Here is a 25,997-nt window from a genome sequence, read left to right as displayed (position 1 = left end):
AGCTTCGAGCCTTCTTTAGCAGCAACCATAGAGCATGGTGCTAGTGCAGGATGAAGGCAGGTGGACTATAGTATTGAGAGGCCAATCTATATTGCAATTGAGAGCAAGTATATTGGTTAAAGGAGGGTGAGCAAGATTTATTTGTTTTTCCTTCATCATGACACAGTTTTTCATCAGGTAGCTTACAGTCAAGGATTACTTTTGTTTCTGCTGCTTTTCACCACATTTAGGAAAGAATCTACGTTCCCATTTGGGTGGCCAAACATTTTGGCTGCTAAAAGTTGTTCCCCATCTTTTCTCTGCCCCCTGCCCTCCCCTTGCCCTTCTTAAGACAAATGTGCTAAATAAACAGAGAACTTCAGCCACAGGCCCTCAGTATAGCTGCAGTTTTGTAAAGCAAGCCAGTAAAACACTGCATTGGGTGTGCTTCTTTGCAAATAGAACCATTTCAAAACAGTGCTGTTTCTAATGTTTGTTGAAGAAAGTACAGTGGAATTAACTTTTCTCACTTTATTTCTGATAGGTGTTTAATTACTTTAATTGATAAATCTTGGTTTGATTTATTTAAATAAATGTCCACTCCTTGAATTTTCTTTTTTTAGTGTTGTCTTCTGCTTGCCAGGAGCAGGAGCTACTTGAAATATGTGTGGTTTTGCTGTTTGTTCCTAGAGCAATAAATGGTGGTGTTCCTTGGGTAGGTGGACAGGATGGGGCACAAAGGGCACATCTTTTTTAACCTCCCTGGTTCTTTAAGAAGCCCGTACTAAGACTGGCCGGAAAGCGTGTTTGTGTGGCAGTTTCCTGCAGCTGAAACAAAACCTTTCCCCACATCTCTCAGGAGCAGGAGTCAGTCTGTGCATTGTAGCTCTGTCCAAATCTGGAAGAGTTTTGTTGTGTGCTTCTGGTGCGTGGTGGCAGTGTCAACACCTGACGCCTAACCATCTTGTCATGCTCCCCAGTTCAGGTTCAGACTTCACCTTTCTTGTTTGGGCCTGCTCTCCTTTTTGGGTTAGTTATAGGTGTCTTTCTGCAGACTTTGCCTTCTGTAAGTGTACATCAGCTCCACACAGTCTCCCTGTACTTTCCTGGCAGCCCTTTCTCTCTTCAGCTCAGTATCCTGACAGACTGATTAGGCACAGGGGCCTTTCTCTTCATCTTTTTTTTTTTTTCCCCCCCCTGATGTCTCCTTTTGTATTTTATTTTTTTGAAGTGGTGTTATGTAAATGTTCTCACTTGACATCTCTAGACTGCTGAGATTTGTAGCTGTCCTGTGCCCTGTCTGTGTGTCTGGAAATGTTTCCCTTCAGGCCTTGAGTAGCCTTGGGGGAGGAGAAAGACCTGGTGAGTCAAAACCTACTGCAAAGTATCCATGCATGTAGCGGCTGGAGGAGAACACCAGGAACTGATACCCTGGAGAAGAATGAAGCCCAAAAGTCAAGTGTTTTGTTATTTATCCATCTCTGCCACTACATCTTTGGGATAACAGATTGAAGTGGTCAAATAATGAAAGGAATTTCTTACAAAAGAGTAAGAAATATGCAACAATATAAAACTAGACATTCTCCACCTTGATGGAGGTTCATTAAGTAAAGGTGTCTGCATTTTGGGTTTTATGTCTTTCGGGTACACCTTTCTTTTACATCATGTTATCCTAGTTACCTGCTGAAATTTGATGCATTTAGAATATACAGGCCAAGCTTTCATGGTTTTGGTCTTCTGTACTCAGACAGGGTTGGGGTTGTTTTAACTTGCCCATTTAGAGATTCTTTTGGCTGTAACACTAATTGTGCATGACCACTTCTGTCCATCCTTTGTGTCTTCCAAGCAGTCATTTTGGTGTAAAATGAAGCAGTTTCATTGTTGCAGGGCCTTAAGTCTCCAAATAATACTAACCCAGTCATTCTTGTTTTCTGTTGAAGTAAATCCCTAGACAAATCAAAACCCAACCCAAAGAAATCCCAGCTTTCTAAACAGGCAGTTTCTTATTGGATGTATTCTGAAGAAATCCAGTGTTAATGTTGCTAGAATGACAGCGTGGTATTTGCAGAGCAATAAAGTTAAAGTTACTTTGGTTAAATGTAGTCTCACAGGCTGAACCAAGATCCAGAAATCCTATCTATTGTGCAAATGACTAATAAAGACAAACAGATATTGATACCTTAGTTTGTGTATTGAACACAGGGAAGTTTTGTCCTTCTGTTTTTAAACACCATCTCCTTAAGCATTTACATTTTAAATTTTGCCACAAAAGAGCTATGTAGACTGCACTTACCTGTCTCTGGAGAGACAGAACTCATACTCGTCGCTGTAGACTGTAGATAGGAGAACTGTCCAAACAGCAAGATTCTCTTTTTTTTTTTGGCTAGAAAACAGTAAATGAATATTAGATGAGTGCTTGTAATATCCTGTACTTAAGTTTTAAGTATTGTTTGTAAGCATTGTATTGTTCAGGGCTAGACAGCTCTGTAATGTAGCAGGAAAAGATCTTAATGAAATCCAATATTTGGAAGCAGGGAATAGATGAATTGAGACTTGGAAAGGCAGTGTTAACTTTTCACAGGAAAGTTAACTAACATTTGGAGTAACTTCTGTGGGTGTATAACTGTATTTATTACTTGATGAACCCTTATGTTTTCTAAAGCATAAACTGTGTTTGTAGGCAAGTCATGAAAATTGGTGGTTGAATTTTGTAGTTTGTAACATATAAGAAATAGGTTTAATGCCTCAGGCCTAGGATCCTGTGTGGTAGGGCAGATGCGTTGCTGTGTTTCTTAGCCACAATGTGTACCTCCACTGTGCCGTGAGAATAAACACTTTCACTCCACAAATGGCTTGCAGAAACAGCTTTGATCTTTTGGGCAGAAAGAGGAGAAATTACTTCCTTTACAAGTTCTTGGTAACGTAGGGATGTGAACCCTTGTCATCTTTTCATCATTATTCAAATACAATTAAGAATACTTTGCATTTTTAAGGTTCCATGATAGAGATGTGGTAAAGCCTTAGCCTTTGACTGCTCTGCAGACACACAGGATTCTGTAATTTTTTTCCGTCTCCTAATGGCTATTAGACAGAGAAAGGCTCCTTGTTTATTCCTTATGCATTTAGGTACCAGGTTGTTCCCTACAAGTACCAAATCAACTCTGCTGACTGGTCTCTGGAATGAGAGTCAAATGTCTACACTGTACCAAATGCTACCAGGCAGTGAAGAAGGATTTTTGAAAGGGGCTCTCTTTGAGGATGGGTTGTCATAATCTGGGACGTGTTCTGGTGCCACCTGCAACAGGACAAGTGATCCTGCAGGAATGAGATCCATGATCCTCCAGGACCTGTGGCAGGAAACCTGCTCAGCCTGACCTTTTGCTGCTCTCAGTTGTGGTGGCTGGCTGGTGCTCCTGGGGCTGAAGTGTGCTTTCTCTCTGCAAGTTGTGCTTGAGTTTGCCTGTTTTGTTGCCTTGGAGACAGAAGAGTGTGGTATGCTTTCCCTCTGACCAGAAATAGTTTCCTGTACCTTGTGACTGGAGTGCTGTACTCCTCCTCTGGTCTTTGGCCAGGCTCTGTGGTGCTGGAGGGATGGCGTGTGGGGTGATGACCTCTTGTCACAAGCTCTTGTGTGGCTGCTGCCCATGGTTGGTAGCTGCCCTGCCCGCTCCCCTCCCTCTGCATGATGGTGTAGGATTTCAGGGGAGCAATTGCTCTTGATTTACATCTCCCATGGCATTTTGATGGTTATGTCATTTTGTCTGAGTCTTGCTCCTGTCAGCTGTCTGTCCTGGCTGTCAGGACTCAGTGGCTGAGTAGCACGTGGTGAGCTCTTACTTTTCCTTCCCCCTTTGCTCAGCTGTTTTTGCTGTCTGCTTCCCCATGTCCTTGTACTTGGGAACAGATTCTCAGCAAGTGTAGCTGTGAACAAGGGCAATGTGATCTGGGTGGTCGAAGGATCTATCTCTGTAGGAGTTCCAAGTAGAGCTGGGAGGGTAAGTGGGGAATTTGCAAAACCCAGACGTGCAAGTGGGCTGTGGATAGTTTAACTTCTGTCCTGCTGTGAGAATCTGGACTAAATGCAGAGCATGCAGCACAGTCTGTTACCTTGTAACTGTGTTTTGCAAAAATGCTGCTAAAAGAGAAGCCAAGGCACCCCCACTGCATCCCAGCAATGCAGGTGAGAAAGAGCTTGCACTGCACCATGGCCTCAGGATGATGAAAGCTGTCCAGCCTTTCTTGCTGCCTGCCAATTTACTGGAGAGTGTTCTGGCATGGAACTGTTGCAGCAACAAGAATAATTTTGTGAAATGAGAAGGCAGGAGAGATGAAAGGAGTAATTTACTTTCCTCCATCTCTGAACAGTAGCAGATGAGGATGTAAGCATATCTCAGTCATGTAAAGTATTAATTGGGACATTTTCTGCACTTTAGTAGTGGGAAAGTGTGGCAATGCCAGCGATGAGCAGTGTGAGCAACCTGGCAGTGTAGGCCTAGAGCCTGACATGGTGGTAGGCCATGCTCAGCAAAAGTGCAGAAGTGGTTAGCAGTGTAGCAAAACAGTGCTGTGCCTGCAGCATGTAACTAAAGCAGGACACTGGTAGCTATAAACACAGAAAGTTATCTTGGAATAACAGGACACGCACCTGCATCAACAAACCTCGCGTGTCATCAGTAGTTGGACCAATAATCCATAATAGTGCGATGTGCGGTCACTCGCGGGAACCAATGAAGCTATGCCAACGATGCTCTCTGAGTTTATGTAAGTTGTAGAAGTTCCCCTGCCACGCACTTCTTCTTTACTTTACTTCACCTTCTTTACTGTGCTACACTATACTCACTATGCTCGCACTATAGTCCTACAATACTGGAACAATAAAGGAACAATACTCGATCATATTGGTCAGCTGTATTGACTCCAGTCTCCGTCGCAGACAGGAAAGAAGACAGAGACCATGTAGCTGCACAGGCTGTTCTTAGGAAGAGCAGTGCAGCATGGCTTTGTTGAAGTGAGTGTCTAGGGGGTTTCCTATAAATTGGAGGGTGATGCATTCCTCCCAGTGATCTGTGCATAGCCCAGTCAGCCAAGGCTCCTGCTTTCTCCTGTGAAGTGTGTTACAAGGGATGCAGAGCAGCTATGTTTTCAAGCCTGTGTACTAAAGATCTGCTACAGATTAAGTGTCAAGAGCAGTCAGGGAATGCTGTGTTCTTTTGATGACTGGACTGAGAAGGAAGTCTTTACTTCATGCCTCTTTCTAGACATCTGCATCCCCAGAAGTATAGAGTTTAGCAGTTGCCAGGGCTGCCTGAAAGATTTGTCTCCCTCAGATGATTTCAGTGAATCTGTGCTTCTCCAATGTGAGCATTTCATTTGAGGAGATGGGGGTTTTCTTGTGAAAATTCAGGACTCAATCATTGCTGTAGTGAAAATTTTCCTGTCTGAGCCTCAGTGACTAAAAGGCTGAGATGGGCAGAGTTCCTCTAGCTCCTTTTTCTTCCCTTTCACAGACATATGATACACTTCTAGGGAGAAGAAACCATTTTTTGCTCTCATTATTTTTGCCTTTAATGCAGATGACAGTTGTGCTCAAACTGATGTTGCCTTTGGGCTGGAATAAGCATGCTTAGCATTTAGGCAGAACTTCTTGCCTGGAGAACTCGAAGTGCTTGATCAGCATTTCACCAGCACATCCATTCATGGGGCCTGAAGTATGGTTACATTTACAGTTCACTGGAGCTGGCAGAGTTCCCTGCTTCATATAATAGCTGTGCACTAGCAGGAGCTGTGTGTTCCTCCCTCTTCTGCCCTTCGTCCTCAGTGTTTATCTGGAATGGAAGGAGATCCTTTCCCCCTTTCACTTGGATTATTACTTCAGAGACTTCTTCCTTCTCCTCTCTAGCCTTGGAGAAGGGGGTAAGCCTCAAAAGGGGTGTTACTGGGAAAATGGCTTTGCATGTTTATGAGGCAACTATTCACTTAGAATCCAAGGAGCAAGTATCAGTTTAGTGTTAGCTCTGTAGCAGAAACATTCTCCTGTAGCCTCCACTGCGTAGCCCTCACTTGAAATGGCTGTGAGGTTTTGGGAGACAGTTGTGTACCAGCCTTCTGGATGTCAGCTGGTCACTGTGTCCTTTTCTCCATTGAATTTGAACAAGATCTTAGTTCAGAAATGTGGTTCTTAACAGCTTGGGTTTTATTCTCTTTCAGATCACCAGAAACTGGAACGTGAAGCTCGAATCTGCCGACTTCTAAAACATCCAAATATTGGTAAACCTCCTTGGGCTCAGAGGGATGGGGGTGAGAGAGAAACCACGTGTCTGATCTAGTGCACTGTAAGAGGGCAGATGTATTCTGAATGTTCACAAGTGGTCAAACTTGCCTTTTGAAGTCACCTCATTTTCTCTTTTTTGACAAACTCTGCATATGACCCTGTCCCATTCCTTAGTGTCCTGGCCCAGATGTTCACCAAAGTGTGCTGTATTCCTGTCCACTTGCCCAAGCAGAGTTGTCCCGGCTCCTTGGGTGATACATGACTCTTGTCTTCTCATCTGTCATTCTGCAATGGGGTGAGCTGTTGTGTTTGTTTTCCCCATGCCTGTCTTCTGTTTTGTCCTCTTGGCACTTTTTGTCATATCTGATCAAACACTGTATTCAGAGTCACACCCAAAGTTTAAAGGAGGACTAATATGTCAGCTTGTTCCAATAAAGTGGTTACTTACTCTAAAGCCAAGAGACCATTGCCCATTTTGGCAGTAGTAAAAAACCAACCAACCAAAAGAATAATGAAGTAAAGGAAACAGTTTTGTCTGGAAGTACGGGAAGAGACAAAATAAGGCACAACCTCAAAACAAAACTACATCATTTACTCAACTCTAGAGAGAGGGCATGCATTTTTGTCTAATTCCAAAGCACTGTGAAATTTTGTCCCCAGTTTTCTTTTAGAGAAATGTTGCATTGCTGGAAATTGCTTTAAGCAAAATATTTGGACAATTAATAATCTTCTTTATAGGACCTTTAAATGAATCACAGAATGATGAGGGTTGGAAGGGACCTCCAGAGATCATCTAGTTCAATCCCCTTGCTAAAGCAGGTTTGCCTAGATTAGGTCGTGCAGGAATGTGCATCCAGTGGGGTTTTAAAAGTCTCTGGAGGAGATACTACAAGCTCTCTGGACAGTGTGCTCCAGAAGTTTTTTCCTTGTGTTTAATTGAAACCTCTTTTATTCTAGAGCTTCTAGGTTCCTAGCTAAGGTCTAATTTGAAGTTATTTATTAAAAAAACAAAACAAAAACCCCACAAAAACCTGCTACCTTCAACCAAACCTCTATTAAATATCCCTGTCTGGGAAACCTGTGATGCATTACATTTGTCTTTCTTTTTGCGTAACCCTATCTGTCAGTGTAGATAACGTTTTAAGGGCATCTGTCTGGTCTGACTTTCAGCTTCATAATCATTTGCTCCTATTCCCTGAAGACCTGGGAGAGGAAAGGTGTCTCACAGCATACCCCGTGGACTAGCATCTGTAGCCTATTTCGTATGTGATGAAGAAGCCATTTTCACAAGCTCAGGACCTCACAAAGTGCAAAGCACCTTAGTAACAGCTTTTCAGCAGAAAGAGCTTTGTTGCATCTGAGTGTAGTTGTGGAGGTATGGCATGATGAGAGGAGCAGTTGCCACCTTCTGCAGTAATTTGCACTGATGAATATATTGGCTGGTAAATTTATTGCTTGGCAATATTCAGAATGACTAAAACTCACATTTAGCTAGTTCCCAAGCTTCATTTGCCCCATAAGACTTGTTGCACTTAGTTTGCTAGGTGATGTCACTTTTTATTTTGGCCCTAACTTCACTTTCATCATCTCTCCTTTTTATCATTTCTTACATCCTTTCTTTTCAGGTCTCTCACAGAGTAAATCTTACACATAAGGGGAAAACCACTTTTATAAGTAAACTGCACCGAAAACAGAAACATATCACATTCCTGGTTCAATTCTACAACTTGTTCCTCATCTGTAATGAGTGGCAATGCTTGTCTGCTGTTGTATTGCGCTTTGGAAAAGACAGTTTGGGGGAATGTCACTAGTTCTTGCACTTTCAGATCATTTCTTGTCTTCCTAGAAAAAAAAAATTTCTTACAAGATAAAGAGACTAGTCATTCTCAACAGGCAGTCACAGATAGCAATAAAGGAATTAAGTTTTACACCCACAATAGAGAATCAAAGTGCATTCAGTAAGACCTTGGGAAATCATATGGTCTGATTGTCAGTCCTTTGAAAACTGCTTGTTCCAGGCATGTTTGTTCTTAAAAACCTTCAATGCTTCCACAGCCCCTAGTGGCAGTCCTTCAAATGTTTAATTTTTCTGTCAGACATTAGAAGAAAACATACTTAGCTGCTATCTTAACTTGTTGTTTCTAGTTCTATCTGGAGTATATGTGGAAAGTAGTTTTTCTTTCTTGTAACAATCTTTTACATATTTGAAGACTGTTATCATGTCTCTTTTTAGTCTTCTTTTTCTTCAGACTAAACAAACCTAGTTCTTTCAATCTTTCCTCATATGTCATGCTTTCTAGACTTCCAGGTTTGTGGTTTTTTCCTTCCTCTCTCCACTCCCCTTCCCTGGACTGTCTCCAGTGCCTTCATATCTTTCTAGAAATGTGATGCCTGAAACCGGACATAAGATTCCAACCAAGGCCATGTCAGGGCTGACTAGAAGGGGGAGAATTGCTTCACCTGTCCTACCAAAAATACTAGTTTTGTACATCAGCCTTTGAAACTTGTCATTAAAATACTGTTGGTGCACATTAGTTTTCTGCTGCTATTGCTCCAGACTACTTTCTACAGAACTACTGGCAAGCAAACATTTGTTCCATCTTGTATAGATGAGGATTCATATTGAGGTATACCTTAGATTTGTCTTTATTAAAACAAACAGGAAGAAATCCACTCTGTGGGATATACCCCATATGTTTCCAAGACTATTTTGATTCATCATCTGTTAGTATAATATGGTTGCAACTCCTCCCACGGTAACATGAACTTAAATAACAAAGCCACATATTGCATCATGTAGATAATAACGCCACTGAATACTGTTGGCCTCTGGACAGACTCTTAAAGGTACTGCTTGATACATTGTTCCACTTTGACAGTGATCAATTTTGAGTGTGTGTTTTTCACTGAATTGTATACACCATTGTAAGATAGTTCTGAATACACATTTCTTTTTTTTTCTGAATTGCTTATGGAAATAAAACTGAAGATGCTGTTAGAAGCCTTGCTTAAGTCCAGATGTTACATGGATTGCTTCTTCCATGTTCCTTGGACTTGTTACATTGTCATAGGAGGGAAGTGTTTTGACATAGTGGTAGGTTTATTCCTTGAAATGTCTGTCAGCAGTTAGTGTTCACCTAGTTACTGCTATTGAGTGTTGTAAACTCTTCTGGGTGAGTATTCACTGAGTTGCCTTGATGTGAGGCTAAGGCAGTATCCCTGTACCAGTCCTGAATAATTCTGCAGATTTTGCCCTTGCTTTATTTTCTCCATTGAGTTTTGTTGTTACTGGTTTTGTTGCAAACCGTGTTGCAGCATGACCTGCTCTTCTGCAGTGACCTCAGCGTCTAGTGAGTCCAGGGCAAAGGATTGAAAGTTAGGACTCTCTGAGTTGGGCTGCTTCTCATCTGCCTGTACGTAGGATATAAAGCAAACCTACTGCTGCATTTGTGGCATTTGCTATGTGACACTGATTCTGCTATGGAGATTCTGGACTGCAGTACTCTGACTGTAACACTGCATCTCCAATAGAATAAAGGTTGCCTTAGGTACAAAATAATGGTGATATTTCCATTTGCTGTTGCTCTTTGTGAAATGACCACTTTCTGAGTTATCCTAACAAGCCTTTGTTAAATCTCAGTCCTAATTATAGGCTATTGCTCTGTAATTGGGAGTTTTTCTGGTCTTTAGATCCACATTATGTCTAAGGTAATAACAGTGCAGTAATCCTTCTAAGAGTTGGACAGAAGAAAATTAACCTAGACAATTTTCCGGTTTCCATCTTATAGTATGTATCACATTCTCATTGTGAACCATCCATTTCAAAGTGCTGTTATACCTGGTAACCTCAGACTTTAGTATAGTATAGGAACAACCTGTTTCCAAAACTGTCAACTTGTGGATTTGGTTTTGAGGGTGGGTTTGGCTTTGGATTGGGTTGGGTTTTGGTTTTGGTTTAGCTTTGTTTTGTTTTGTTTTTTAACTCCTGGTAACTTCTTAAAGCATTTTGCATTCTGGTCCAGAGAAACTATTTGCCAGCCATGCTTACCAAATATAATAGAAACCTTATTATCTTTATGCAGATAAAATTGAAGTTGGCAAGAGTCACAGCTCTGTGGAGAGTTCTACTTCTTGCAGTAGTTCCCTTGTCTATCAACTTATGTATGGGCATTTGACATGGATGTATTTGAAAATATGTAGAAGAGCATGGTATGGCTCCCTTCTCACTTTGTCCCTGCTTTGTAGGAAAGAAGCAGATTTCTATAGGCATGCTCACAACCAAGACCCTTCATTTGCAGATGCCTTCCTGATTCTGCTATTGAAGCTTGTGCAGTGTCTAAGATAAAATAGACTTCTCCATGGCATTCTGGTTGTCACAGAGATAAACTTGTGATGTGTTGAATATTGACTCTTGCTTACTGGAATGGCTCTTTTGGTCTTCTCCTTAGTTGTAAACTTCATTTCAGTCAGCTAGTGTATTTGATTTTTAAGTCTTGTAAATACTTCTTTCCCCATACTTCCTGGTACTTGTCAAATATTACGGCAGTGACAGACAGAACAGTCTTGTTCAGTGTAGATGTGAAGTTCTGCACAATGCTGAATATGACCTTTCCTGTCCTAGAATTCCCAAACCAATAATGATGTTAAATTTGACAAAAATCTTCATTCATAGTTGTTTTCTGGCATTCCTGTGTTCTCCTACAAGAGTACGGTTATGACTTGTTCAGTATACCAGGGAGCCTGCTCTATGCATGGATTTTGTCCATCATTTTGTTAGGTGTTGCCCTTCTAAATTTGCTACGTTACACCAGTCTAAATATGTGCCCCCTCTTTGGATCAATCATCAGATGATCAGTACTCTTCTTTAAATATTTTTACCTAAGCTATACAGATGTAGTTATTGAATATCTTTTGTTCGTAGTTCAGACTGGTTGGTTATTTTGTCCCAGCTCATGGCAGCCTTTGCTGTGAAGAACTGCTTTCACTTAGGTCTATAATAATAAAAATACCTATTTTAAGAATGGCTGGTAGCAGCCCAAGAGCCAGAGCCAAATGCTGGCTTTGATTTTTGCCTCCACATCATTTGCTGAACTGCTTCAGTTAATTTCTTTGAGGGAATTTATAGCAGTAGTGAAATGCTGTCCTCAGCATCTATCAGAATTATTGCTTTTTCAGGTTTTTTCCTACTTCTGACTTTTTCTCCAAAATATACTTGCACCTGAATTATTTTAACTTCTATCTATTGGCTTCTTTCAGCATAAACCACAATTTTGGTCATATTTTTACTTAAAATGGGGAGAAAATGGTACAGCTATCTCCTGTGAATTAGAATAATTTGTTTTGACTCAGTTTAGATTTATTTCCTTTGACAACTGCTCTGTCCTTGGGAATGGTTTTGATGGATATGTATGAAAAAAGGCTTCCAGTTTGTGTGCCCTTAAATGATACTTAGGATCAAGGTGTGAATTGCTGCAAGGACCAAAGGTACTGTACTGCTGCATGCAGTGTAGCTGGACAGTCTCACAGTTTATACTTAACCTAGGAGGGAAAGAGGGTGCAAACCTAATACTGGATTTGTTTTATCAGTGGTATCAGCCACAACTGGTGTTTCTCTCATGACTCATTTTTGAGATACTACTCCTGATAAAGCAGGCCCTCAACTTCTTCCTCCTCATTGCCACTTGAAATGTTTTCCTATCACCTTTTCCTTAAAAATTTATTTGAATTGCTTTCTCTGTGAACAAGCAAAAAAAGCAGGCTGTGTTTGCCTGTAAACAGCAGACATCCAGACTGCCTTTGCAATTGGGATAGAATGGATGTTATGTGCAAAGAATAGTTAAAATGATGGGGAATCTCCAGTGGTTGACCATGCCTGCTGCCCCATGGAAACCTGTCATTTTCCAAGTGGCATGCTCCTGTGCCTGGCTGCTGTTTAAAGCTGCTGCCCTACCATTTCTATTGCTGGGGGACTTTTTTCCTCAGGTGAAACTGGTGTGGGGAAGAGGTGAAGGGGATAGTAGGGACTTTTATGTTACATTTTATGGCTTTCTGAGTTACTGAGTATCTTTTTCTTGGAAGTGTCTTGGGGCTATCTGAGAGGACAGCAAGTGATGTGCTTCCTAAGATGTGAAATGATAATAGTCTTGGCCTTATGCCTTTAACCTGCTCATCTTCCTTTTCCATCCCTCAGGAAACCCCACCAAACAAAACAACTAGCAGCACCCACAAACCAACAAGACAGACAAAACCAAAACCACCACCACCACTAAAACCCCCAAAGCCCCCCCCCGCCCCCTCCCCCCCCCCAAAAAAAAAAAAACAAAACAGAAAAGGAAGCAGGAAACCACCAACCACCCCAGAACCCCTCAGAACATCAGCTAGAGTGCATTCCTGATGGAAAGTGTGAGCCTTTGAGCTGCAAATTGCCATCTATAATTTCCAGTCCCTGCATCTTTAGTAATTTAGGTGAATACCCATGCATGTCTGGCTGGGAGGAGGCTCCTCAAAACCCCAGGCAGTCCAACTTTTTATTTCTTTTTTTCTCTTCTTTCACTACCTATTTTTTGTTTACCTCTTCTTGTTTTCTTTTCCTATAGTTTTTCATGTGTTTTTTAAGAAAAACACTTCTCCATAGTCCCCCTTGATTTGGGAATGCAGTAACAATTGTGTTTGCTTCCTTGCCAGGGCATATATTTATTCTTTATTTCTTTGTGGTCTGTTCTAGAGAGGTATTCAGGTTCCATTATTCATCTGTTTAGCTGAAAGATTTGTCTGTATGCAAGGAATCCTTAAAAGAAGAAGAAGGAAAAAAAAAACCTCCAATGGGATGATGACCAAACAGTGCACTCCACTCAGAGGTACTGCAAAAGTTGGAGGATTCTCCTAATTTATTTCTTCCCTCCACCCTCCCCATTAGAATAGCATTGAAGAAATGGAAGGAGTCTGCTTTGGGGTTCTTCCTGCCTGAGCACTGAACAGAAGAGAGGGACGAGTACACTGCGGTGAAATGGTGCAAGCAGCAACTTGCGCTTTGAACACAGTTTGCCATGTGGCAAGGTTTCATGACTGTCCTGGGCAATGTGAGAAACAAGTTGTGAAAATCAGGTTAATGCAGCAAAGCTGGGGGCATGTCAGGCATAACATCTGCCTGCATGGGCAGGAGCACTGCTTTGCAACACCACAGGCTGATTTGTCCCCGATGGCAGAAATGTGTATTTTTTCTGATAAACTGGATGTTATCTGTGTTGCTTTATTTTTGTTTGTTTGGTTGGGGATTTTTTTGAGGTACCAATAAAGTTGGCATGAATTGTAATATTTTGGAAGTTTTTAGAATAATATGTAATGTATAGACTACATATACATAATATACTGTATATATGACATACCATGTATCATACTAGTGGTTATCAGAAGTACCACTAGCTTATCTGGTATGTGGATGATCAGAAATTATTAACAGCAGTTCTGAATGGTTGTGATTTCATTGCTATCACAACAGTAGGAAATATTCCTGCTAATGCATTCTTCTGGCTCATGTAATGTTTAAGTAAGGGCATACCAAGTCTTAGGTATCGTGTGCTGAACTTCAGCACTTCAGTATAGACACCGAGATGTTGGTATGTTGGGTTTGTGCTTTTTTTATCCTTTTTCTTCTCTTTTTTTCACCTCCCCTTTTTACCACTACGGAAGGACCAGTTTCTTAATGTCAGAAAGGGCACTGCTTTAACCCTATTTTTTAGGGCAGGAGTGTTAAAGGTTATGGTGAGAACAATGGGAGGGACAAGTGGGAACCCACCCACACCTGTGGAGGTGTGTGTCTTTTCATACACCCTTAGTTAGGTCTGTTCCTTGTCTGTCTTCACAGAGCCTGCAGTGACTTGGTTCTGCTTGAGATGGAGCATAGCATTAACAAGCCCCTCTTCTAATGTTCCAATGCTTTAAAACTGCAATTGGTGTGAAATGCTGTAAGCTTGGGGGTATAGGTCCAGCATACTGTAACCTCTCTGTCAGCTTTGGAAGGAGGAGCAGGCGAATAGACCGTGTTCCTAAGGGACCTGTTAACAGTAGCATGCTATGTCCTGTTAGCTAACTGTCCTGCTGCTCTTAGTTACTGCTCTAACAAAGCTGGTCATTAGCTGCTGGAACGGATGATTTCTAGAGAATTATTTGCATTACACAATTTAATGCTTTTTAATAGCAAAATTTTAATTAAGAGGAGAGTCCTTTTGGAAGCAGCCTGAGCAGCTGCAGCTGAATTCTGTGTGTTTAATGTAATTAGAGAAACCGCTTGGGCGGGAGCTGAGCACCCAGCTTACAGGCAGACACAGGCTGATGGTGGCTCCTCACGGGACAGGCATCCCGAGTGATGCAAACAGTGCAGGAAGCATTCTGGCACACAGGCAAGCTTGGAGGTGGTGGGGCAATTCCCATCTTGGCTGCCCAGGCTGGTGAGCAGCTGGGGAAGTGGAGAGTGGGTGGTAGCCATCTGTGTCAGTTCACTTGTCCCTTGTTCTGCCACAGATGATAGTGCTCAGTTTGCAGTCTGTCAGGCTATGTGTATGATGTGTATTTGTAGCTGCAATTTCAGCATCTCCTGGCACATTGGGAGAGTATCTTTGGAAGAGGGCATCAGACAGGTTTTAGCCTCTAGTTTTATTCTGCTTCTGGACTACACTCTCTTGAAATATATCGTTTGTGGTGTGTATCTCCTCCCTTTCGCCATGATACAGGCAAAAATATGATATCTGTGACTGACTTTTAAATAGAATTGTTCAGTCCAGAAGATCCCTGAGCACTTTTGGGTTTGCACTACTAAAGCTATGTGAAACAGTTACTGCGTTGCAATTACCGTGACCCAGGAGACAACTAGAAATCCCTGTTGCCTCTTATTGACTCTACTGCAGGTTCTGCACCACAGGCAACTTAATTTGAAAGCCCCAAATATTATGTAATCACAGTAAATTATGTGTGTGGTGCACAGTTGGCTAATAGTGTCCTTTACATTCCTGTAATATCCCAGTTCTTTACAGTTAGGAACGTCAGTGAAACCTAGATTTACCAGGCAAAGTTAACCTGTCCTGTAGCTTGAACACTGTCCCTAAAGAGATGCAAAGACTGTTGATTGTGAAGGAACAAGCATATTTCAGGCCCTATTATCTTTTCCTAAGCAGAGAGGAGTAATTGCTAAGTGAAAATACTGGAAATTGTCCCGTGAAATTATTCTTCTGCTTGTGTATTTACCTTTTGCTGTGATTTTAGTAACTCCTTTGCTAGCAGAGACTTACTTGCAGCAGGTTGTCAGAAACCCCCCTATGTTATAAGAGCCCCTGGGCAACCTTGCACCACTGTTTGCTGTGGACATGGGATAGAGAGGAGTGTTCATCCTGGGGCTTATGTGGCAGGCATAAATGCTTCTGTCCTGTAACGGCTGATGTAAGAGCAAGAAGATAATGATGTCAGCACGCTCGGCAAGGTGAAGGAAAGATGTGGGTCAAACCTTCCCTAGATGTAATCCATGTGACCCCCTTATCAATTGCCCTTTTATATGTGACCTTTTGAAAATGAGATGCCAACTGCTTTTCAACATCTTATGTTCCTTTGGTTCAGGTGAGATTTCTGAAATAAGTCTGATTTCTTCATGATTTGCTTCAAATTTTGCATTCACAGAGTCTCTCTTTGTGTGACTCAGCAGCAGTTTGCATTGGTTGGTAGGATGGTACAGTTTGTTATGAAGGAAATTCTTATGCTCAGTTGCTTTGTATCACACTCAGGCATCAGAGAGCTGCAGCGGCCTGTAGAGGGTCACTTTATTCAGGCAGGGAATGCAAACTGTACGGCATGACTGTTACTGTGTTGATGTTTCTCACTAACGTGCTTTAATTACTGTAGTTACTATCATAGTTTATTAATATTATTTTTTTCTAAAACAAAAACTGTACATGCATGAGGATTTTCAGACACTTTGAAGTATCATGTTGAAGTTTTGTTCTTGAAGCAAGATTTCCAGTGAGACTCTGAAGACAGCAAGCAGAGAAAAGTAATATTCACAGCAGATGTTCTTAGAAAGTGCTTGAACTCCTGGTACCCAGCTGTTGCAAGGTTCAGTAACTGCAGCACCCCCTCTTGAGCCATTTGCTATGGTATCAGGCTCATTGTAAATGCTGTCGATTCCATTAGAGCCTCAGACCTGGTACACCCACAGAAAACAGGTAATAATTCGTGTTGCTTGCATCTGGCAGTGTTGAAGACATGAGATTTTGGAGAAAGGGAGTGATTTGGTCTGACTGGTTTTGTGCTGTTAGTTACTTTTCTAAAAGACAGTTTTGTGGGAGATCCTTCCTGTACAATTAAGACTAGCTTACATAGGTTGGGTTTGGAGAGGAGGCTGAGAGATTAAAAAAGTTTAAAACAGTTAGCTAGGTTATGCCTTGTGTGTAGTGATGCATCACAGCTGTTACAGCTGTGCAAAGTTACAGGCATGCGCTTTAAATTGGAGGGACAGTTTTAGGTAGCAGTCTCTCATTATGCTTGGTAGAATACCACTACAGTACCAGCTTCAGGACCGTATATGAAGAACGCTAGGCTGTTTTGTGTCTTGCTGAAAACGTTGTTTTGCCAAGATGCTGTACTGAAACCACTGCTTATTTCTCCCAGAGTGTTTGTGCTTCTTGGAGATATCATCCAAGTCGTGATGCATACTTTCTGTTGACTGACCAGCTGGTACTATTGCAGAAGATGTTTCTACCTAGCAGTCTGTAACTGATTCTGCTCCTTTGGAGACCATTTGTTCTGCCATTTCTTACTAGTGCTGTGGGTTTTAATTTTTTATTTCTGAAGTTATCTGTAGGACTTCACAGACTACAAAATTTGTTGCGCCCCTGTTCTTTCTGTGGTTGGGACTTTTTTCTGTGCTCCGACTAAAACCTTGGATAAAGTCTTTCACTATATCCCATAACTGATTTAGTGCTTTGTTGCCTGACTTGCTTCTGTTCTCTTTTTCTCTCCCCTCTCCTCATTTGTTCTTGCTAACCATTGTAGTAAGTGCTCTTCCATCAATCAGAGTCCCTATGTTATGAGTGTTTGGCTGGGAAGCAAATAGGGTTAGAATTGCTCTTCCTGCATGACAGAATCTGTTAACAGAAATAATGTACCTCATGTTCTAGTGAATAGAGCAATACCAGGTTCCTTGGCAAGTACTGGACTCTCTTTTTGTAGTTTGATCTTTGGAAGACCCTGTGTTGTTGTTGTGCAAGTTCCCTGTTGCTGTGATTTAAGACTGTCTTTGTGATGTGTCAATTTGTCTACCCTGCTGCGCTAGACAGACGTCATTGCTCCCCTGATGAGAGGAGAAAAAAAAAATAGAAGGGTTCTGTAATGTTTTTAAAGAAAAAGCTTAACTGGGTGAGTACTTTTTTTCCCCCTTCTCCATTTTTGTTATGATGGACAGTCATTTTTTGGAAACCTACTACCCTTCACCATCTACATATGATTACATTTTTCAGCCTCTTGTGCCAACGTGTTTGCAGGTGTGAGCAGCCTGTGTGGGCTCTGCTCAATGATTTGGTTGATGTTGAACTTGTGGTATTAATGGAGGTCTTAGATGGTGTGTCAGGACTGACAGCCTGTGGAACAAATGGGATCTGCTTTTCATGAGAAAATGTCTGAAACAGAGGATGACCCAGCATATGTGTTCCTGTTATTTGCTCTTGGAATGGCCATTCAGGAACCTGTGTCCCAGGACATCTTTTAAGCAAAGAAGGGTCTATACTGTCTGGGAAGTGGAGCTATTGGGTGGTATCTGATCTATGTGTATCTTTATGATAAATGTTAATGCAACGTGGATGGTATTTGTTGACCTAAGTGGAGAGGAGACCGAATAAAATTTGAAATGATTTAATCCTTGATGTGAGCTAAAGGTGGTGGAGATACTTCTGAATATATGGCATTTCATGGGCTGACTGAATGGTTTTGGAAAAGGCAGGTCATGTCTTTAAGCTGACAGTTCATGGCAGTTAGCCCTGTGTTAGAAAAGAGAACATTTTAACTTGTGTGTCAGCATTGTGAGCCAAGGCATCACAGTTGCAAAGTGCAGTATCCTTGCTGGTCAGGAAGGCTCTTGTGGCTTTGCAGAAGGGTAGGTAAGCAAAACCTTAGAGTGGAAGGACACTGGGTGCTCTTGCTATCTGCTACTGGGTCTTGCTTTTGTTTCTTCCCATCAGTATTGGTATGAAGTAGCTATGGGCTAGAACTGAAAGTCACAGGAGTTTTGGTATATCCAGACCTTTGCTAATGGTGTTTTTATTCCACTCATTGCTGCCCACCTTCATATTTTAAGCCTGATATGATATGTCAAGCTGTTGCTAATTATTTGTATGCAGGGTGGTGGGATCCACCGTTAGCTTTCCTACAGATTTTCTGTATTTTCTTTTTCTGTTCTACCTCTGCTCCCTGAGCTTTGTTATCTCAGCAGAATAAATCCTGGACAGATTTTTGTTCCAGTGTTGCTCTGGGTGGTCATGAGGAAGCAGCTCTCTTGTTAAGTTAATGACCTGCATCCTGCCTCCAAAGCCTTCTTTTGCTGTGCAGCCTTAGGGTGATGTACAGTGTCAGTATTTATGAACTGTCTCTGTGCTCCTGTCATGGTTCCTCACCTAAGGATGCAAATAGTGTTTTACTGTCCTTGAAGGCTCTTTCTACTGCCTCTGCTAGTCTCTGCCAGCTGAATTGCTACTTCCTTCCCTTTTCGTAATGTATTTGACAAAGTTGCTTTCCTCAGGACAAAGAAACAGCACCAATCAGCTCATTTACATTTTACTTTCTGATGTCATTTGCTGCCTGCATCTTTGCGTCAGACTTTATCATTGACTTTCTCACTTCCACCCGTGTTCGCTGTTCCTTCTTCATGGCCACTGCTCTCAGCCTGCTGATGACTGTGTCTCCTTTCTCTGTCAGTATTTCATTCATGCTACACTCCTCTCTGGTGTTACCTGCCGTGCTCCCTTTCGGGTGCCAGAAGGACAGTGGTTTTTTGTGCACACTGAACATCACCAGACGTGACCTTATTAGCACATTCAGCTGTTCTTGGAAGTTTCTTCATCTGTCCATCTTTATAAGGTCTCCTTGCAGACTTTGCCTGTGTCCAGGGCCTCAGCTCTTGTTGATGTGCCTGTCTCCAGCATTCACCTTGAATAGTCTTGTGCACTGAAGTGAAAACTGACCTGCACTGGGAATCCAAGTGTCTGTTTCAGCCGCTTTCCGTCTTGTTTCTCGTCTTCAATGGAAATCTTTTCGCCTAGGAAATGCCCTTTTCTCTCTTGCGTTTTTGTAATGCCGCCTCTGCCTATTTTTGCCAAGAGTTCAGGAGGCAAGTTTTCTTGTAAAAAACACAAGGCAGTGAAGTTATTACGAAGCCAACTAAAACTGCTTACTTCAATGAAAATATTTTTTGCAGCAAATGATTTGAGGAACATACTTCTTAAAGGTGATGTGTCTCTGTTTTCATGCTGTAGGAACAGCATGTTGCACCTGAAACACCTGCTGTGCTGGTACTCTAACTGTACTTGCTTGTTTGCAGCATTATGCTGGGTGGAGTGCTCCTCCCAAACCCCTGCAGTTAGATGCAGTAAAAATGCTAACAAAAGGAAATTGGTCAAGGAACCAGCCTAGAGAGCTTTTAGATAAAGACAGGAAAAATATGGGGAAGTACAAGCAGAAAATAAGAAAAGTAATAAGTCCTTCTAGGAGAGGTACTGGGAGTAGTCTCTGCACACATGCTACTCAGTTTTGTGGAAGGATGCATTAGCAAATGAGAGTTGCAAGGAGAATTAGAGGAGAGCATTGAGAATATTTGCAAGAGCTGTTCCATGTGAGCATGTGCCAGGTGCTAGTTTGAAATGTTCCCAAGATGATGATGGTAGCTGATGTCATGCCTCAATAAAAGGTGCAAACAGATGTCTTGATACTGGCAGACAGAAAATCACAATGTTGGGAAAAGTCAAGACAGGTTGCCTGTATTTTATATGGATGAGAGTGGAACACAAGGAAGAGAGTCAAAGGTACCATTAAAGTGACAAAGCAGAACAATGAGATTTTTCTTGTAGGGGTAAGAACTGTAGTGCTTGGTCAATACTCGATTACAAGATGTTTCAGTGAGTAAGACTCAGTCTAGCCTCAACTAGAATGAACAGGTCAAAGATGTTGTGATGATGGGGAGGAGTGGATATGTGTGAAGGACATCCTCTGATCCTTTGAGAAAATGGAAGAAAACAGGTCACTAAGTGAGCACACAAAGCGAAGGGCATGGGCAGTTAATAGACTGACTGGGTTAAGAAGCTGACTGTGCATTGGTTTGATTTGTGAAGTGCCATATTTGCTACATGCTCTGTAATTCTCCATTTCTTGGTTATGTTTTTGCAGTGCGGCTCCATGACAGTATTTCAGAAGAAGGTTTCCATTACCTCGTCTTTGATCTGTAAGTGTTTTGCTTTGGCTTTGGTGCTTCACCAGTGATACAAGCACATGGATTGTTGACTAAAAGTGGAATAAAAAGCACCTGCACTATTATAATTCTTCCTTTCTATTTTGAGACCTGTAAATACCTCTCACCATTGCAGCAAAAATCCATTGACTCTGTAATAGGGAATGGACTAGGAAGACTCGTGGCAGTGGGTGTAACCATGGGTTGGCAAAGGTTGGCTATCCTGTGTAGGGATACTGCTTGACTTTTGTCTCTCAGGCAGCCTGGAGAGGATCACAGGAGGGGTGTTCTGTCGAAGCTTTATGTGTACTAAGGTCTGTAAAGGTGCACGGGCCATATCGTGCCCAGTGTGTCAACAGTGTTTTGTACACAGCTCGTGAAATGGCAGTTCAAGGGGTCAGTCAAGATATACCAGTGCTGGTGTCCTGGTGATGGAACTCTGCCCTGTCTCCCCTATGCCACAAGTACACACACAGACTGGGGGAAAGGCTTCAGATGAGTGGCCACATACATTCCACCAAACCTTAAAATAGGCTTGCATGGACTCTGTAACACCCCTTATTCTTTTGTATTCCAGGGTTACTGGTGGGGAGCTCTTTGAAGATATTGTTGCCAGAGAATACTACAGTGAAGCAGATGCTAGGTAAGACTGTTTCCAGACCCTTCTGTCTGTGTGCCACGTGTGTTGGCAAATAGGATGAGTTTCCTGACTGCTGTTCTGTGCATGGCTTTGTTCTGACAGTCTTGCTCTCTGTCTGGAAAAAACAATTCCCCTTTCTGCTGTTAGCATAAACTATTGTCACCAGTCAGGCTGACTCACCACAGCTGTAGCCATTGCCACTTACAGGGCTACAGCTGCTTCTTTGCCACTTGCAGATACTGTGCTCTTTGGTAGGAGACTCATTGCTGGCAGCTTTGTCTGTGTGGTCTTTCTAGTGGGTGGTAACAACTTGACCTTAGTGAGCAAATATGAGGGAAAGCTGTCCTGTGGCTTAGAGAGTGCTGCCTGCTTGGCCTCTGCTGTCCCCTAGTAGGAATTCCAGTGATGTGCAGTTGCTGTTAGACAGACCCATTACATTTGTGTTTACAGGACAGGGGGAGAGAGGGCTTTGGAGGCTAATATTTTTGTGGAATCTTTCTCTGGATATGTGGTGGTTGACAGTGAGCAAAGGCACAATAGATTAGAGCAACATTTATATTTTAATATTAAAAACAGTTGTTTGAGGCGGGTGTTGGGGTTTTGGTGGGGTTTTTTGTTTTGTTTTTGTCTGAGTGTATCCTCTCTCTCCCATGCATGAGTATACTGAAGTGGCCTGTGCTTGTCCCTTTCCTGTTTATGTGGGGTGGGTGTTTTGCACAGCAACGGTGTTCTCTGAACCATCCATCTGCTGGACATGTAGCATTTGGAATCAGAGGTGGGATTAGGTAGCTCCTGTTCTGTGTTAGCAGGGCCTGAGAGCAGTCTGATGGTGACATTTCTTCCTTGCTTATTTTGCACTGTGTTTTTACTCCATCCCGACGCTTTCTCTTGCAAGAATTTGAAGCACCTTTGAGAGAAGAGGGATATGAGGGGTTAGTGGGTGCTGCTGCAGGGTGAGTCTTGGAGGTGCAGTACTGTGAGGGAGACCATAGTGAGTGGAGTGAAGAAAAGAACATCAACTGGTGTTTAGTGTAGCTTGTGGATCCTGTGGGCTCTTAATTGCTTTCCCTTTGGTGTGCTTACAGCCTCTGCCTACTGGCCATTGCATGATGCTTTCAAATGAGGCATTGCACTGCATGCTGTGCTGTGGGCTGATTGCTGTTGGGGAAGGCCAATGGGCTCATCTCTGATGGAGCTCCTGACAGAGAGGTCTGAGAGCCCTGTAAATCTTTTCGGTGGAATGTATGGATGGTGTAGGCACAGCATCTCACGCAGATCTGCAGCCACTCAACTGTTCTGCCGTGAAGCTGGGAAGTTTTGAGGTTATCAATCATAATCTTTCCCCCTTTTCCTCTTGCTGGTGCCTGTTTCCCAAAATGGTCGAGAGCTGGCAGAGACCAACACTGCTCAGGAAAATTACAGCAAGGTTAGGGGCAAAGAAGAACTGTTTGTTGCTCTGTGAGCCTTCCTCAGGGTGCTCAGCCCTCCGACTGTCAGACAGCCAGGTCTCGCAGTGCCCACAGCATGACAGAGTGAAACTCCTCCCTTTCTCTCCCCTTGCAGAGCTGAATTCCAGAGCAGGCTGGGAGAGCAAGGGAGTGAGGTCTGTGCCAACCCACTGCACTTGGCTCGCCTGGGACACCTCACACTTTTGCCATTTTTGGCCAGAAAATCTCTGTTGCTCAGACTCAGCTCTGTTCTAATTATACATTTTTGTTTTGGGAGCGGGGAGATATTCGTGGACTCCAACTCTGACGATTGTACTGCCAGCTCTGAAGGGGTGGGGGTAGCAAACACATAGTGCTGCATCATCTTCTCTTCCTTCCCTCACCCTCTTCCCATCTTTTCCAGTAGCCAGTTTCCCTTCCCTCAAATTTTTCACTAATTTCAAATTTGTTCCTCTGAGATGTGTAGAATTTGGTTAGTGGCCTGACTGATCAAATGTAATTAGGATACAGACCTCTGAGTTGCTCACATCTGGGTACTCACTGCCCAGCTACAGCTGTCAAAATCTCTACTCTTTTCCACATACACCCTGGGGAGATGATTAAATGTTTAGCAGAAGATGTGTGTTCAACCAGAAATCCCACCCATGGGTGTGTTGTGCTGTCCTTATGCAACAGGTGTAAATAACATCTTGCTTTTGCCCCTGTGGTTACAACAGTGAGAGTGGCAGAGAGACACATGGCACTTTCCATGAGCTGGGAGAGTGTAGCACACTGTGCTTAACAGGGACTGAGTCTGCTTTTCACATTACTAAACCCTTAAGTGGGATCTGTACTTAAAAGGCACCCAGCAAGCGGGTGTGTGTGCACATTGTGTATGTGAAGCGCTTGAGATGCTGCTCTGAAAGCCTTGCAAACTGGCAGGTGCCCAGGAATTGTCATCCTGAATTTGCTGGAGGAGGCTGCTCCTCTAAAAGTTTATTCTGGACTAGCCCAGCTGAATGTTTCCTGCGCTAACTGGGTTTTGCTTACCCAGTCTCAGCTGCTGTTTGCAGATACTCAAGTGCCTTGATTCTCCTGTGTGGAATAGGCACTGTTGGCCGAAGCAAGTGAACTTACTGTGATGGGGAGGAAAGGAAGGAGATAATAGTGGGTAGGAGAAAGGCTTTGTGGTTCTGCTATAGGTGCTATATGTTTAGTTGCCTGTTGCTGAGAGTGTCCAGTTGTGACAGTACTGAGCTGTGGCATCCGATGGGTATGATGAAGGAATTCAGCCTGGGGTCATGAACTCTTCCCTAAAAGTTAGGGAAATAGCTCTGGAATGAGATGAGATGCCAAGTGTGTGCATGTGCATAACTCTGTGTGTCTCTCCCTTTATCTTGCAGCCACTGTATTCATCAGATACTGGAGAGTGTGAATCACATTCACCAGCATGATATCGTTCACAGGGACTTAAAGGTAATATTTCCTCTGTGATGCGGAGGCTGAAAAGAGTAGCCAGGGAATCACTGGAGGAGGCAAGACAGGAGTACCATGTTGCCAGCTGACAGAGTTGTTTTGTTGTGGGTTTTTTTATTGGTGTTTGCTTGCTTGCTTGCTTGCTTGTTTGTTTGTTTTTGTTTTTAACTGGAACAGGGCTCAGGGGTTCCTAAAACACCAGTTCACTCCTTCAGAGTTTTCTAGAGGGTGTAATGAACTCCTGAGGAACTTTTCAGTCTTCGTGAAACTTGTCAGCTCTCAGCTTCTCTGAGGCAGCTCCAGGATGGAGTAGTTGTGAACCTTGGGGTGCAGTAGGCTTTCAGATAAACTTAGGTAGGATTCATTGTAATGAAGGACAATTTTTAGTCTGCCATTGAAGAGATCTCTAGAGACCCCTGGGCAATGTCTGTTCAATCTGCCAGGATGAGTTTGTCTGCATGTGTATTTTTATTCTACACTGTTGCCAAGCACATGCCATTGGGCTAAGGCAGAGATGCACAACAAGAAATTTTTGTGGTGTTCCTTCTGTCATCAGTAGAAGTGCTTTTAATCTAAACCCAAAACTGCGGGCTGGTTAAACACTTGCCACGTTGTAACAGGTTTATAGACTGAGAGCCTTTTGCAGCCTAGTAACTTGAACTCCTGTACCACCCAAGGCCAGCTGTGCTGGGAGCTGGGCAGGCTCCAGAAAGAAAAGGTTTCTGCGGGAAAGTCTGCCTGCCCTGCAGCCCTTTCTGTCTAAAGTGGGAATGGTGATGGCCACCAGTGGTCCAGTTAAATTAATGCAGAATGACACCTGCCACTGGTGTTGGTTTTGGTTTATTATACAATGCATAAAGGAAGAAGTATAAATATTTTGCAGAGAGCAAGGTAGAAGCATATTGCAGGCTTGATGGAAGTGTTTCCCCGGTGTTTTTCTAATGGACCATTGTTAACCCTTAGCATTTCTGGTAAACCCCTATGCAACACCTTCGGCCTTCTGATTCAGAGTGCTGTGAAAAGATGCAAGTGATCTGCTACGGAGTAACTGCTCTGGATTAGAGCTGACACCTGCTCTCAAGAAAGTAACTCCAAGAGGCACTACTGCCTCAAATTAGGGCATGTATGAAAATCAGTAGTGTTTTCCAGTACAGAATGGTCTGAGTCTTCCTTTGCATCCTATATAACTTGAACTTCCCCAACTCTGTATGTGTGAAAATTGTGACCTTGTTTAGACTTACCAGTTGCTAGACACTCCTTGTAGTTGATTTTCTTCTGTTGCTGTCTCTGATTCACCAAAACTATGCAGGCCTGTGGACTAGCCATTCCTTTAATCAATGAAAGATCCCATGCTCTTAATTTCATATTTACCTGCTTGCCAAAAGTTTGGCCTTCAAGATCAGTGTGTGGTAATTGCAGGGCTTGCTTCAACTGAAGTTTTCTTGTTTGCACCTCCCTCTCATAAGCCTGTCTTTTGGCTGACATGCTTTTAAAGATCTGCCCATAGGGACCATAAGATATTAGGGAATGCATTCACATCCTTACCAAAAAGTATGTGCAACCTGAGATAATCCATATGTTGGCAAACACACACATGGATAAGCACCATGTGTTTTTATCTGTATTTTAGAGTATTTTTACCTGTGTTTTTTAAACACATACTGCTTAGCTGTCACAGGCCTGGCTTAAATGTCACTGTTTCTTGGTCAAGACAAACCTAGATATGAT

General features: G+C 42.6%; 1 protein-coding gene across 1 annotated transcript in view; it reads left to right on the top strand.

Moving 5' to 3' along the window:
* CAMK2G (calcium/calmodulin dependent protein kinase II gamma) overlaps window positions 1-25,997 on the top strand; it is a 117,557-nt gene that overhangs the window by 49,549 nt on the left and 42,011 nt on the right. Inside the window, exons 3-6 of the mRNA XM_054163245.1 lie at window positions 6,187-6,246; window positions 20,666-20,720; window positions 21,304-21,369; window positions 24,197-24,269. Of these exons, the coding sequence (XP_054019220.1) occupies window positions 6,187-6,246; window positions 20,666-20,720; window positions 21,304-21,369; window positions 24,197-24,269 (254 nt within the window). The remainder of the gene's footprint in view (window positions 1-6,186; window positions 6,247-20,665; window positions 20,721-21,303; window positions 21,370-24,196; window positions 24,270-25,997) is intronic.

This window comes from Dryobates pubescens, chromosome 8 (assembly GCF_014839835.1).
Source record: "Dryobates pubescens isolate bDryPub1 chromosome 8, bDryPub1.pri, whole genome shotgun sequence".
NCBI classification, from domain to species: Eukaryota; Metazoa; Chordata; class Aves; order Piciformes; family Picidae; genus Dryobates; species Dryobates pubescens.
The sequence above is the reverse complement of the archived record's forward strand: the minus strand, read 5'-3'. Positions and strand labels throughout refer to the sequence as shown.